Consider the following 16,050-nt stretch of genomic DNA (forward strand, 5'->3'; position numbering starts at 1 on the left):
TCGCATAAGTAAAAAAGTATTAAACCGAATCGCATGAAATTTGGTGGAATGATTGATTATTATCCGGGGACCATTTGATTAGATTTTGGGCTCAACCGAGTCAAAGGTCAAGGTCAAGGTCATGAAAAAGGTCAAAATCTTCTTGAATTGCATGAAATTTGGTGGGATGATTGGTTATTATCCGGGTCCCTTTGATTAGATTTTGGGATTGATCGGGTCAAAGGTCAAGGTCATGACAAGGTCAAAATCTTCTTTTTACCGTAGCGTGGTCAATTCTTATCCAATTGGCATGCAACTAATGCCAACATGTTCATAATTCAATGCCCAATCTTGTGATATGCGAAGGTATGCGCTCTACTGAGTGCCCGTTCTAGTTCTTTTAGCTTTACAAACCGAATGGCCCACCGATGCCCATCTTCACATCATGTGGTGATTGGATTGTGCAACATTCTTTAGTATCATGTATACTAAATCGTCGCCGTGCCTTTGAGGCTGATTAAGATCCAACGTGACAGACGGACACAGACTTCGGTAATAAGAGCTTTTATTGGACAGCTGAGATGTGACTGCAGAGACTTCCTCCCACCAAGTGGTTTGCAACTAACCGCTTCTAAATACAATCTTCAGTCCAGCGTGTGTGCCGGTGAATGTTTACTCATGTGTTTCACTGCACATGCGACGTAAATGGTTTGTTAACAGTGATACGGCATTTCTCCCCCCCTCTCCCCGTCTCTATTCCACATCCCCTCCCTCGTCCTCCTCGTCAGCGCACGCCGTGGCGTCCTTCTCAGGCAGCAGGCCGTATTCGTTGAGAAACCCCTCCACGTCCGTCGCGAAGAAGTCTTCGTTGAAGTGTTTGGTAACAGCGAGGAAATTCCCCAGTAGCTCGCCAGCTTTGTAGACCAGCAGAGCGGGGAGAACCTGAGGGGAGATCAGCGGGGACACAAGGGTCTCTATGGTCGATCGTTGAGACGGTGACGCTGGTTTTATTGAAGTCAGCGCTGAGCACAATCATGATGCATGTTGTTGTTTTTACACCAAGGGGTTTACATCACTGCTACTCCAGGTTAACAAGTTGTCACTTTGCTATTACAGCCTCTCATAAGGCAGGGGTGTCAAACTCATTTTCACCGTGGGCCACATCAGCATCATGGCTGCCCTCTTAAAGGGCTGGAAACACTTTATAAACTCCTCGAACATATTGTAAAATAACCCCTTTTGCATTTGTTTATTGTTTATTTGAGTGTAGAAATATTGTACATAAGAAAATGTCTCTAATATTACAACATAAATCCATTTAATTTGAAACCTTCAAAATAAAAGCACAGGAAATGTTTCTTCAATTTCTTTAAGAAAAGGGGATCACATGTCTTTCAAGCCGTCAAGGGCCACATATAAAAAATGTGGCGGTCCAAATTTGGGCCTTGTGCTTGTCAAACACAAGGCCCGCCGAATCTGGCCCGCCACATGTGTGGCCCCTGACGGCTTGAAAGACGCACGATCACCTTTACTTCAAGAAATGTGAGAAAAATATCCCGTGCTTTTATTTTGAAGGTTTCAAATTCAATTGTTTAATGTTATAGTATTAGAGAGATATTTCTTATATACAATACATCTACACTCAAATAAACAATAGTCACATGCAAAGAGAGTTATTACCTTCGCATTGAAAATGCCGGAAGGTTATGTTTTGATCGCTGTGTATTTATTTATTTATTTGTATGCGTGTTATTCGCAAAACTCAAAAAGTATTGAATCGAATCGCATGAAATTTGGTGGGATGATTGTTTATTATCCGGGGACCAGTTGATTAGATTTTGGGATCGATCGGGTCAAAGGTCAAGGTCAAAGGTCATGAACAGGTCAAAATGTTCTTTAATCGCATGAAATTTGGTGGGATGATTGGTTATTATCCGGGGACCATTTGATTAGATTTTGGGATCAATCGGGTCAAAGGTCAAGGTCATGGAAAGGTCAAACTCTTTTTTTTACCATAGCACGATACATTTTTATCCAATTGGCATGCAACTAATGCCAAAATGTTCATAATTCAATGCCAAATCTTGTGATATGCGAAGGTATGCGCTCTACCGAGTGCCCATTCTAGTTTCACAATGTGTTAGAGTATAGTTTATACATTTATATGTTTCAGTGACGTTTGATGGCGGCCGTGATGCTGATGTGGCCCACAGTGAACATGAGTTTAACACCCCTGCTCTATAAGGGAGAATTAAAAGTCAGCTAATGAGTTGTTGTTGCTATGACTGCAAAGCTGCAGCAGTCCATATTCATTGTCATCTTCTGAAACAATGGGTCCTTGATTTGCTGCAATGTTGGTTTTCCTAAATTTCAGTTGTGATTGAAGCACATTTTCATATCATGTGGTGGATGAATACAATTTCAACAATTCATAAGAACATTTTCACAATTGAATGAATATGAATTTGGTTTAAACTTTAACTTTTTTTTAATAAAAGAGCATTCTTAAATTCATCAATACAAACATTCAGACCTGCAAATGTAGCTTCTTTTTTTTAGGTTTACCAGATGAGGACTACTCCTCAAAGTTTCCCTTTTTTTAATTGAATATAGATTTTACGGCTACATGTCAGATGTTCCCATTGGGGAGAAGGGCCGTCTGTAGGACAGTTCCAGGTGTCCAGAGTCAGAAATACATAGAAAAGACGTCAGTTTTTCTATCAGCCATCAGTCTGACACGGTGATGGGAAAACAATGTGACGAAGGGACTTTTAGATCCTGAGTTTATAGTTTAATACTTGCACCGAAACTCAATTTACACCGGACAGGTCTTCAAGCTGGAAAATGATCCGACTGATACTACAGCCCAAAGTACAAAAGGGGATTATTGTAATTCACTCAATTATTGATTTGGTCTATTATTACCGATGGTTGTGGTTTGGAACAGTTTACTAACCTCGGGGGAGAAGCGCTCGGCAGCGCCTGTCGCCACAGCATCAATACGACAGAAGTTAATGCTGGAGTACTCTGAAGCCAGACAGTCCAGACACGAGTTCAACTGTTCACAGCCTGAGGACAAACAAGCAGAGCGACTGCAGGGAACCATCTCACGGGATATCTATGGAGTTCATGGGACTGTTCTCCACAGGAGCTGTATCGGGAGTCCCTGAGCTAAGACTAGGCAACAACAACAAAACACCTTGGATTCCGTGCTGGTAGATGTGGACCACCACGAGGGTCAGCCGGTGTTCCTTCTCGATGACTTCCAGGAAGGCGTCTCCGGTCTCGAGCTCGTGAACTTCTTCAAACGTGGGGCCGAAGCTCAGGCGCTCGTGCATGTCCTGCATGCACTGTTTCCTGTAGCGTTTCAGGCAATGCTCGTCCTCTTCTCGGATCATTTCATACTCCTGGACACTCATCTAGAGGGAGAGGAGAAACCTGTTGCTGCCTCCCTGTTGAGTGGATTCTCTTGGCAGACGTTTGTGTCCGAAGCGACATGCGGGAGATTGTTGTTGTGTGTTGCTTTATGTGTTTGTCAGTCTCTCTCTACACATCTTTTTGATTTTGTCGGTAAATATCTGTGCAATTGTATAGCCGTCCACCTTTCTGTTGAGCCTCTCCTTGTCGTCCTCCCGTGGACTGGACATTTGTCTGAGCAGCTCTCTCTTGTTTTGGGGGACGGTCTGATCCACGCTGTCCAACTTAAACCTCCTCCAGTCATTGATTACACCTTTTGGACCTGCAGATACGAAGGACACGCCCACAGAAGCAGAACATCCTGAAGACATACTTGAACATGAGAGACTGGAGCAGTCGATTGGCATTTCAGGCGCCGCACTAAGTTGGTTTAAATCCTATTTATCAGATGGATCTCAGTTTGTATTTGTAAACGATGACACCTCGATAACCACCAACGTTAGTCACGGAGTTCCACAAGGTTCTGTGCTTGGACCACTTTTATTTACCTTATACATGCTTCCTTTGGGCAATATTATCAGGAAACACTCCATAAACTTTCATTGCTATGCAGATGATACTCAACTATATCTATCGATAAAACCAGAGGAAACTAACCAACTCAGTAAAATTCAAGCATGTCTTAAAGACATAAAATCATGGATGGCCTGCAACTTCTTGATGTTAAACTCAGACATATTTAACTCGGTCCTGAAGATATCAATTATCTGGTGATGTGGTTTCTGGAGACAGCATTGCTCTAGCATCCAACACCACTGTAAAGAATCTCTGTTATCTTTGATCAAGACTTGTCCTTTAACTCCACTTGAAGCAAATCTCAAGGACTGCATTGTGTCATCTACGTAACCTCATTCAGAGTAGACTGAAGACTTTCCTCTTGATGGTCTTATAGTTAGGTCTGAATCAGTTTTGAGTCAGAATTGTGCATCTGATGTTTTCCAAGAGCTTCACTAAACAGAGCGAGTTCAGTCTACTCGGCCTTCCTGACTTGAGCCTCTGACCTGTGTGATTGGCAGGCAACTCCTCTTCTTCGTGGGTAGAGCCAGACATCCTGCTAGCAGTCTGCAATACAGAGAACACACACACTGGATGACCTGCCCATACGTTGGCACGTTTTACTCGATAGATCGGTCATTTATGTGTGCACTGGTATTGCTGTGCAAAATAAAAGTTAAACTGGACTAAGAACTAATCCTATTGTTTACTTCTCGGTGTACCTCTTCGTCATTTTCCATGACATTATCTGCATGATGCTAAAGGACACATAAAAACCATCAGGCATGAATGCAGCTGGGTAAGTAATGTTGTTGAGTGTGAACATCGCCCAAACGGCAATATCCAACACTTTGACACATCCATGTGTAACATGTTGGACACATTGTTATCACAACCACTTACTGTGAGCCGGGTTGAGGTTTACTAATCGGATTATGTCGAGATTACCGGGACACATGCCTAGGACATCACGTCTCCTTTTTTGTAACCCAAATAAAGTATTATTCTATCGTTGTGATCCTAAATATTAAAAATAGTCTGTTTCTCCATCCACTGTCTGGAATACACTGACTGGACAAGTACCTCCTACAATCCCACTTCGAATAATCAAAACTATCCCTTAAATCAGCGATTGTGCTGGAATTCAACGAATTGTAAAATCTCGGTCTGGAATGTCCAATTATTTTATTTGTGTTTTTCTGGACATGAAATCTCTTTTTATTTTTATTTTGTCAAAGTAACTGAGAGGTGACATTAATGCTATCTTGAAAGGTATAATTTATCAACAGCAATACGGATTCTGCGATTAGATGCCAAGTGTGTTCTGCTGCTCAGATTATCAAGGGGCTGTTCATGGGGAAGCCACATCTGCCTTGGATACAGAGAGACCCCACTGGTAGAGGCCATACTAGTAGAGACCCCACTGGTAGAGGCCATACTGGTAGAGACCCCACTGGTAGAGACCCCACTGGTAGAGGCATACAGGTAGAGACCCCACTGGTAGAGGCCCCACTGGTAGAGGCATACAGGTAGAGACCCCACTGGTAGAGACCCCACTGGTAGAGGCATACTGGTAGAGGCCATACTGGTAGAGGCATACTGGTAGAGGCCATACTGGTAGAGACCCCACTGGTAGAGACCCCACAGGTAGAGGCATACAGGTAGAGACCCCACTGGTAGAGAACCCACTGGTAGAGGCCATACTGGTAGAGACCCTACTGGTAGTAAACCCACTGGTAGAGGCCCCACTGGTAGAGGCCATACTGGTAGAGACCCCACTGGTAGAGAACCCACTGGTAGAGGCCATACTGGTAGAGACCCTACTGGTAGTAAACCCACTAGTAGAGGCCATACTGGTAGAGAACCCGCTGGTAGAGACCCCACTGGTAGAGGCCATACTGGTAGAGGCCATACTGGTAGAGGCATACTGGTAGAGGCCATACTGGTAGAGACCCCACTGGTAGAGGCATACAGGTAGAGACCCCACTGGTAGAGACATACTGATAGAGACCCCACTGGTAGAGACCCCACTGATAGAGAACCCACTGGTAGAGGCCATACTGGTAGAGACCCTACTGGTAGTAAACCCACTGGTAGAGGCCATACTGGTAGAGACCCCACTGGTAGAGAACCCACTGGTAGAGGCCATACTGGTAGAGACCCTACTGGTAGTAAACCCACTGGTAGAGGCCATACTGGTAGAGAACCCGCTGGTAGAGACCCCACTGGTAGAGGCATACTGGTAGAGGCCATACTGGTAGAGGCATACTGGTAGAGGCCATACTGGTAGAGACCCCACTGGTAGAGACCCCACTGGTAGAGGCATACAGGTAGAGACCCCACTGGTAGAGACATACTGATAGAGACCCCACTGGTAGAGACCCCACTGGTAGAGGCATACAGGTAGAGACCCCACTGGTAGAGACATACTGATAGAGACCCCACTGGTAGAGAACCCACTGGTAGAGGCCATACTGTTAGAGACCCCACTGGTAGAGACATACTGATAGAGACCCCACTGGTAGAGAACCCACTGGTAGAGGCATACAGGTAGAGACCCCACTGGTAGAGACATACTGATAGAGACCCCACTGATAGATACTCCACTGGTAGAGAACCCACTGGTAGAGGCCATACTGGTAGAGACCCAACTGGTAGTAAACCCACTGGTAGAGGCCCCACTGGTAGAGGCCATACTGGTGGAGACCCCACTGGTAGAGAACCCACTGGTAGAGGCCATACTGGTAGAGACCCTACTGGTAGTAAACCCACTGGTAGAGGCCATACTGGTAGAGAACCCGCTGGTAGAGACCCCACTGGTAGAGGCATACTGGTAGAGGCCATACTGGTAGAGAACCTGCTGGTAGAGACCCCACTGGTAGAGGCATACTGGTAGAGGCCATACTGGTAGAGACCCCACTGGTAGAGGCCATACTGGTAGAGGCCATACTGGTAGAGACCCCACTGGTAGAGGCATACTGGTAGAGGCCATACTGGTAGAGACCCCACTGGTAGAGGCCCCACTGGTAGAGGCATACTGGTAGAGGCCATACTGGTAGAGGCATACTGGTAGAGGCCATACTGGTAGAGACCCCACTGGTAGAGGCATACTGGTAGAGGCCATACTGACAGAGACCCCACTGGTAGAGGCCATACTGCTAGAGAACCCGCTGGTAGAAACCCCACTGGTAGAGGCATACTGGTAGAGGCCATACTGGTAGAGACCCCACTGGTAGAGGCCATACTGGTAGAGACCCCACTGGTAGAGGCCCCACTGGTAGAGGCATACTGGTAGAGGCCATACTGGTAGAGGCCATACTGGTAGAGACCCCACTGGTAGAGACCCCACTGGTAGAGTCATACAGGTAGAGACCCCACTGGTAGAGACATACTGATAGAGACCCCACTGGTAGAGGCATACAGGTAGAGACCCCACTGGTAGAGAACCCACTGGTAGAGGCCATACTGGTAGAGACCCTACTGGTAGTAAACCCACTGGTAGAGGCCCCACTGGTAGAGGCCATACTGGTAGAGACCCCACTGGTAGAGAACCCACTGGTAGAGGCCATACTGGTAGAGACCCTACTGGTAGTAAACCCACTAGTAGAGGCCATACTGGTAGAGAACCCGCTGGTAGAGACCCCACTGGTAGAGGCATACTGGTAGAGGCCATACTGGTAGAGGCATACTGGTAGAGGCCATACTGGTAGAGACCCCACTGGTAGAGACCCCACTGGTAGAGGCATACAGGTAGAGACCCCACTGGTAGAGACATACTGATAGAGACCCCACTGGTAAAGACCCCACTGGTAGAGGCATCCAGGTAGAGACCCCACTGGTAGAGAAATACTGATAGAGACCCCACTGGTAGAGACCCCACTGATAGAGACCCCACTGGTAGAGAACCCACTGGTAGAGGCCATACTGGTAGAGACCCTACTGGTAGTAAACCCACTGGTAGAGGCCCCACTGGTAGAGGCCATACTGGTAGAGACCCCACTGGTAGAGAATCCACTGGTAGAGGCCATACTGGTAGAGACCCTACTGGTAGTAAACCCACTGGTAGAGGCCATACTGGTAGGGGCCATACTGGTAGAGAACCCGCTGGTAGAGACCCCACTGGTAGAGGCATACTGGTAGAGGCCATACTGGTAGAGGCATACTGGTAGAGGCCATACTTGTAGAGACCCCACTGGTAGAGGCATACAGGTAGAGACCCCACTGGTAGAGACATACTGATAGAGACCCCACTGGTAGAGACCCCACTGGTAGAGGCATACAGGTAGAGACCCCACTGGTAGAGACATACTGATAGAGACCCCACTGGTAGAGAACCCACTGGTAGAGGCCATACTGGTAGAGACCCCACTGGTAGAGACATACTGATAGAGACCCCACTGGTAGAGAACCCACTGGTAGAGGCATACAGGTAGAGACCCCACTGGTAGAGACATACTGATAGAGACCCCACTGATAGAGACCCCACTGGTAGAGAACCCACTGGTAGAGGCCATACTGGTAGAGACCCAACTGGTAGTAAACCCACTGGTAGAGGCCCCACTGGTAGAGGCCATACTGGTGGAGACCCCACTGGTAGAGACCCCACTGGTAGAGACCCCACTGGTAGAGGCATACAGGTAGAGACCCCACTGGTAGAGACATACTGATAGAGACCCCACTGGTAGAGACATACAGGTAGAGACCCCACTGGTAGAGGCATACAGGTAGAGACCCCACTGGTAGAGACATACTGATAGAGACCCCACTGATAGAGACCCCACTGGTAGAGAACCCACTGGTAGAGGCCATACTGGTAGTAAACCCACTGGTAGAGGCCCCACTGGTAGAGGCCCCACTGGTAGAGGCCATACTGGTGGAGACCCCACTGGTAGAGAACCCACTGATAGAGGCCATACTGGTAGAGACCCTACTGGTAGTAAACCCACTGGTAGAGGCCCCACTGGTAGAGGTCATACTGGTAGAGAACCCGCTGGTAGAGACCCCACTGGTAGAGGCATACTGGTAGAGGCCATACTGGTAGAGAACCCGCTGGTAGAGACCCCACTGGTAGAGGCATACTGGTAGAGGCCATACTGGTAGAGACCCCACTGGTAGAGGCCATACTGGTAGAGGCCATACTGGTAGAGACCCCACTGGTAGAGGCATACTGGTAGAGGCCATACTGGTAGAGACCCCACTGGTAGAGGCATACTGGTAGAGGCCATACTGGTAGAGACCCCACTGGTAGAGGCCCCACTGGTAGAGGCATACTGGTAGAGGCCATACTGGTAAAGACCCCACTGGTAGAGGCCCCACTGGTAGAGGCATACTGGTAGAGGCCATACTGGTAGAGGCCATACTGGTAGAGACCCCACTGGTAGAGGCCATACTGGTAGAGAACCCGCTGGTAGAGGCCCCACTGGTAGAGGCATACTGGTAGAGGCCATACTGGTCGAGGCATACTGGTAGAGGCCATACTGGTAGAGGCATACTGGTAGAGGCCATACTGGTAGAGACCCCACTGGTAGAGGCATACTGGTAGAGGCCATACTGGTAGAGACCCCACTGGTAGAGGCCCCACTGGTAGAGGCATACTGGTAGAGGCCATACTGGTAGAGGCATACTGGTAGAGACCCCACTGGTAGAGGCCATACTGGTAGAGAACCCGCTGGTAGAGGCATACTGGTAGAGGCCATACTGGTAGAGGCCATACTGGTAGAGACCCCACTGGTAGAGGCATACTGGTAGAGGCCATACTGGTAGAGACCCCACTGGTAGAGGCATACTGGTAGAGGCCATACTGGTAGAGACCCCACTGGTAGAGGCCCCACTGGTAGAGGCCCCACTGGTAGAGGCATACTGGTAGAGGCCATACTGGTAGAGACCCCACTGGTAGAGGCCATACTGGTAGAGAACCCGCTGGTAGAGGCCCCACTGGTAGAGGCATACTGGTAGAGGCCATACTGGTAGAGGCATACTGGTAGAGGCATACTGGTAGAGGCCATACTGGTAGAGACCCCACTGGTAGAGGCATACTGGTAGAGGCCATACTGGTAGAGACCCCACTGGTAGAGGCCCCACTGGTAGAGGCATACTGGTAGAGGCCATACTGGTAGAGGCATACTGGTAGAGACCCCACTGGTAGAGGCCATACTGGTAGAGAACCCGCTGGTAGAGGCATACTGGTAGAGGCCATACTGGTAGAGGCCATACTGGTAGAGACCCCACTGGTAGAGGCATACTGGTAGAGGCCATACTGGTAGAGACCCCACTGGTAGAGGCATACTGGTAGAGGCCATACTGGCAGAGACCCCACTGGTAGAGACCCCACTGGTAGAGACCCCACTGGTAGAGGCCCCACTGGTAGAGGCCATACTGGTAGAGACCCCACTGGTAGAGGCCATACTGGTAGAGAACCCGCTGGTAGAGGCATACTGGTAGAGGCCATACTGGTAGAGGCATACTGGTAGAGGCATACTGGTAGAGGCCATACTGGTAGAGACCCCACTGGTAGAGCCATACTGGTAGAGGCCATACTGGTAGAGGCCATACTGGTAGAGACCCCACTGGTAGAGGCATACTGGTAGAGGCCATACTGGCAGAGACCCCACTGGTAGAGGCCATACTGGTAGAGAACCCGCTGGTAGAGACCCCACTGGTAGAGGCATACTGGTAGAGGCCATACTGGTAGAGACCCCACTGTTAGAGGCCCCACTGGTAGAGGCATACTGGTAGAGGCCATACTGGTAGAGACCCCACTGGTAGAGGCATACTGGTAGAGGCCATACTGGTAGAGGCCATACTGGTAGAGACCCCACTGGTAGAGACTCCACTGGTACAGGCATACAGGTAGAGACCCCACTGGTAGAGACATACTGATAGAGACCCCACTGGTAGAGACCCCACTGGTAGAGGCATACAGGTAGAGACCCCACTGGTAGAGACATACTGATAGAGACCCCACTGGTAGAGAACCCACTGGTAGAGGCCATACTGGTAGATACCCTACTGGTAGTAAACCCACTGGTAGAGGCCCCACTGGTAGAGGCCATACTGGTAGAGACTCCACTGGTAGAGAACCCACTGGTAGAGGCCATACTGGTAGAGACCCTACTGGTAGTAAACCCACTGGTAGAGGCCATACTGGTAGAGAACCCGCTGGTAGAGACCCCACTGGTAGAGGCATACTGGTAGAGGCCATACTTGTAGAGGCATACTGGTAGAGGCCATACTGGTAGAGACCCCACTGGTAGAGGCATACAGGTAGAGACCCCACTGGTAGAGACATACTGATAGAGACCCCACTGGTAGAGACCCCACTGATAGAGACCCCACTGGTAGAGAACCCACTGGTAGAGGCCATACTGGTAGAGACCCCACTTGTAGAGGCATACTGGTAGAGGCCATACTGGTAGAGAACCCGCTGGTAGAGACCCCACTGGTAGAGGCATTCTGGTAGAGGCCATACTGGTAGAGACCCCACTGGTAGAGGCATACTGGTAGAGGCCATACTGGTAGAGACCCCACTGGTAGAAGCCCCACTGGTAGAGGCATACTGGTAGAGGCCATACTGGTAGAGACCCCACTGGTAGAGGCATACTGGTAGAGGCCATACTGGTAGAGGCATACTGGTAGAGGCCATACTGGTAGAGAACCTGCTGGTAGAGGCATACTGGTAGAGGCCATCCTGGTAGAGGCATACTAGTAGAGGCCATACTGGTAGAGACCCCACTGGTAGAAGCATACTGGTAGAGGCCATACTGGTAGAGACCCCACTGGTAGAGGCATACTGGTAGAGGCCATACTGGTAGAGACCCCACTGGTAGAGGCCCCACTGGTAGAGGCCATACTGGTAGAGGCATACTGGTAGAGGCCATACTGGTAGAGACCCCACTGGTAGAGGCATACAGGTAGAGACCCCACTGGTAGAGGCATACAGGTAGAGACCCCACTGGTAGAGACCCCACTGATAGAGACCCCACTGGTAGAGAACCCACTGGTAGAGGCCATACTGGTAGAGAACCCGCTGGTAGAGACCCCACTGGTAGAGGCATACTGGTAGAGGCCATACTGGTAGAGACCCCACTGGTAGAGGCCATACTGGTAGAGACCCCACTGGTAGAGGCATACTGGTAGAGGCCATACTGGTAGAGACCCCACTGGTAGAGGCATACTGGTAGAGGCCATACTGGTAGAGACCCCACTGGTAGAGGCCCCACTGGTAGAGGCATACTGGTAGAGGCCATACTGGTAGAGGCATACTGGTAGAGGCATACTGGTAGAGGCCATACTGGTAGAGAACCCGCTGGTAGAGGCATACTGGTAGAGGCATACTAGTAGAGGCCATACTGGTAGAGACCCCACTGGTAGAAGCATACTGGTAGAGGCCATACTGGTAGAGGCCATACTGGTAGAGACCCCACTGGTAGAGACCCCACTGGTAGAGGCATACTGGTAGAGACCCCACTGGTAGAGGACATACTGGTAGAGACCCCACTGGTAGAGGCCTCACTGGTAGAGACCCCACTGGTAGAGGCATACTGGTAGAGACCCCACTGGTAGAGACCCCACTGGTAGAGGCATACTGGTAGAGGCCATACTGGTAGAGACCCCACTGGTAGAGACCCCACTGGTAGAGGCATATTGGTAGAGGCCACACTAGAAGCTTTTGCGCTGATACAGCTGAGCTGTCGAGAACAACAACACGGCATCAGTGGTCAAACTGGTAATCCCTTCGGTCCGAGGCAGTAAACTCCTTCGTGTCATCAAAGCAATACATTTGTTCCATGGTTGGTTTGAAGTCATTTAAATGCAGTTCAGCCAGTGGACTTTAACTCTCAGTAGGCTTCAAACATGGCACCAGAAGACTTGAAAACCAAAACACTTGCATGTTAGAAACCATACCTGTAGCTTCAGAACTTAGAAGATGAAAGAGAATTAGAAATGTTGTAACTGCACGGTATGGAACTAAAACAGACAGGAATTCTTACCTCTGCGTCTCGAGTGAGAACTGGTGTCTGTCGGGTTCCTACAGGATCGCCAGGAGGAAGGTGGACTAAGGTTTAGAAAAGGGTGGGGAGAGAGATGAGGGAATAAGCTCTGTGTCATCTCCATCGTCACTGTGATATGACTCTAATGTGATTACAGGCATGATACCAGCCTCGGTTATGGACTACTGACGGCAAAGGAGACACAAGTAAGAGATTATAGACTGGGCATATATTTATAAAGTTGCCAGTTTTATGATTTGTCTCCTATCTGAACATTCCCCCAGTACCCAAGACGTTTTGAGTACTATTCAATATTGGAGGTTTTTTCTTATGATCACTTGCATTCCAAGTGCTAAAGTGTCTTTCGTCCCTGGGTGGGCTTGAACCACCAACCTTTCGGTTAACAGCCGAACGCGCTAACCAATTGCGCCACAGAGACTTGTCTTTTGAGATGGAGTATTTTATTTCCCCCCCTAAATACACGAATACATTGGGAGATATTGACATTGACTCGAGCCTATTAATACATTCTAAATGAAACTACAACTCATTTGAAAGCCTTGTTCTTAGTCTTTCACATCCAACCTGGAAAACATTACAAACAATTATATCTGTTATAGTGGACTCACTGCTTTAACCCTGGACCTTGTTCTCGCATCTGGCATGAACATCGTGTCGGAGCGCGGGAATGAACGCAGCAGCCACAGTGGGTCTCATTGGCTGCTCACCTCTGTGGCCGTTTATTCCACTCACACAAACAAATCACCTGTGACACCGACAACTCGTCACCTTTGACCCCTCAACGTCAAATCGTTACCCTGGTTACAATACCAGCTCTTAAAGCGACCCGGTCACGTATATTGTAAGCCACCCCACTAGTCCTGTGAATTATGTGCTCCAAGCAGAGTCCCTACAATAGAACATGTACAAGTCTTTCTGCAGAACCCTCTGTTATCAGACCATACCTCAGAGAACACTCAGACACTCCACTTCATGTCCCGTCATTTGTCCTCTGTGTTTATGAATGACGGTCAGGAGATATGTCTCTTATTTAATACTGTGGTCATGTACCTCACATTTCACACAGATTCAGGCCACGTTCTACCATTGTTCAACCTTTTAATAAGAGTTTTACAACCTGATGATGGTGATGATCTCGCTCACACTCTTCTCTCCTCTTCCTCAGTCTCATCAGTCTGTTTGAAGAGTTTCCTTCCAAAACTACACACCAGACAAATTCATTAATAAGTGTAAAGGCTTCAGTATAAAGATCAGGGCTCAGGCCGACATCATAGTGTATGTTGTTTATCTAATGACACCAAACACACACCACTACACGACAAGCAGGACTAGAGTCATGACTTTTACAAAATACATTAGATTGTTACAGGACTAGAAATACAGAATACACACATATTTATATATATGGCTAAAATGAAAGGGGCCAAAGCTGGCTCACATTTGGCCGCATCAAGGCGGACCGCAGCAGTCAGCCGACACTCAGCCGTTACAGGGCCGAGTCCACATGTAGATTTTTTCTGGTTTGGCTCTCTCCGAAGGCGGTCGCATTTTTCTCTCCCTCTCCTCCCCATGACCGTCACTGCTTGGCTCCTATCATCACACCATCTTCTCTATGAGAAGCTCGGGTTCGGGGAACCTGCCCGTCCTGCCGGGACGTTGGCAGCTGGTTCCACGATGGACGCGTGGGAGCGTGGCGTGTCGTGTGCCTAGCAGCCCTTTCCGTGGAGGACGTAGAAGACATCTACCTATTCGGAACTATGATTACAGGATTTCTGCTGTTTGGATTTGGCGTTGCCCTGGCTTATCGGAAAATTCAGGAAGCGGTGACAGCCGTTAAAAGCCCCCTAAGGCTGCCCGACATGATTGATGCGCTGGGTAGAGTGGTTGGCACTCAGACTGTGGCTTTAAACCGCCAGAATGATAACATCGTGGAGAAGCTGACGGCTCTGCAAATGAATTGGATCGATTTGAAAACCTATTGGGAAATGGGAGGAAAATGGAGGGATAGTAGTTGCGCAAATTGAATGCAGCAACTGGAAGACCAAACAATCCCAATCTTATCTGCTTTCGGCTCCCTCTACCAGACCGGGCCTTGGCCGAGGCCGTTACTGGAACAACTGCTGTAGTAAGACTCTCTCTCATTCCCTTCCCCCGATCCACAGACACCTGTGGTTGTTTTCTCCCCAGGACCTTTCAAGGCTATCTCCATGGCAACGACCATCTTGCAGACTGAGAACTCTGTCCGTTGTGGCCTGGGGGAGGACGACATACCAGGCCACTCATACACAAACTTTCAACACACTGATATGCATTCACTACCCTCACCCCCACCCCACGGGGTCTGTGACTGGCGCCGTAATGGCTGCTGGACCGGCTGGCTGCTTGTCTGTGCTGGTTACCTTCTGCCCCCACTGGCTGGGCTTAGATCACCCAGACGTTGGTTTACCTCCCCCCCCCTCCCCGTTGCAAGTCATGTTTAAAATGTATGTGGTTATGTGCTCTCTCACCTCACGTTATGCTGTAATCTTTCATCCTTTCTTGCCATTTCGTTGCCTCTGTACCTGTACTCTAGCAATGACAATAAATTGAATCCAATCCAATCTAATCCAAAAGCATTACAAAGTAATATGCATATTAAATGAAGATGTATTTGTACATGTTTTGTTCCCTCCATCATAAACAAACAATATGTTGTCCTTGTTATTTCAAAGATGCATTGCCCTCCATCTCATTCAGAAACAAATTACATTTGAAACATTTTACACTTGTGTGTTGCTGCTACTGTCATGACAAATTTCCCCTTGGGGATTAATAAAGTATATATCTATCTATTTATTTCAAATGTTCTCTCCTGTGTGGACTCTCATGTGTGTCTTCAGATTACTTTGTACTGTAAACCTTTTCCCACAAACATCACAACTGAATGGTTTCTCTCCTGTGTGGACTCTCATGTGTGTCTTCAGACGTCCCTGTTCTGTAAATTTTTTCCCACAAACATCACAACTGAATGGTTTCTCTCCTGTGTGGACTCTAGTGTTTTTCTCTCCTGTGTGGACTCTCATGTGTTTCGTCACACTTCCCTGTACTG

The 16,050-nt window shown here is 48.5% G+C and overlaps 1 protein-coding gene and 1 non-coding gene across 2 annotated transcripts; both read right to left on the reverse strand.

Moving 5' to 3' along the window:
- Positions 1–527: 527 nt before the first annotated feature.
- Positions 528–13,021, reverse strand: pdca (phosducin a). The gene is made up of 6 exons (XM_056420832.1): positions 12,942–13,021; positions 4,458–4,518; positions 3,582–3,718; positions 3,179–3,398; positions 2,936–3,048; positions 528–921 (listed from the first exon to the last, which is right to left on the reverse strand). The coding sequence occupies exons 2-6, from the start codon at positions 4,504–4,506 to the stop codon at positions 733–735; spliced, it is 708 nt and encodes a 235-aa protein (XP_056276807.1). The 5' UTR covers positions 4,507–4,518; positions 12,942–13,021; the 3' UTR covers positions 528–732.
- Positions 13,022–13,306: 285 nt separating this feature from the next.
- Positions 13,307–13,380, reverse strand: trnan-guu (transfer RNA asparagine (anticodon GUU)). The gene has a single exon. It is a non-coding gene; the product is annotated as a tRNA-Asn (tRNA).
- Between the last annotated feature and the right edge of the window lie 2,670 nt (positions 13,381–16,050).

The sequence above is a fragment of the Pseudoliparis swirei genome, chromosome 8 (assembly GCF_029220125.1).
Source record: "Pseudoliparis swirei isolate HS2019 ecotype Mariana Trench chromosome 8, NWPU_hadal_v1, whole genome shotgun sequence".
NCBI classification, from domain to species: domain Eukaryota; kingdom Metazoa; phylum Chordata; class Actinopteri; order Perciformes; family Liparidae; genus Pseudoliparis; species Pseudoliparis swirei.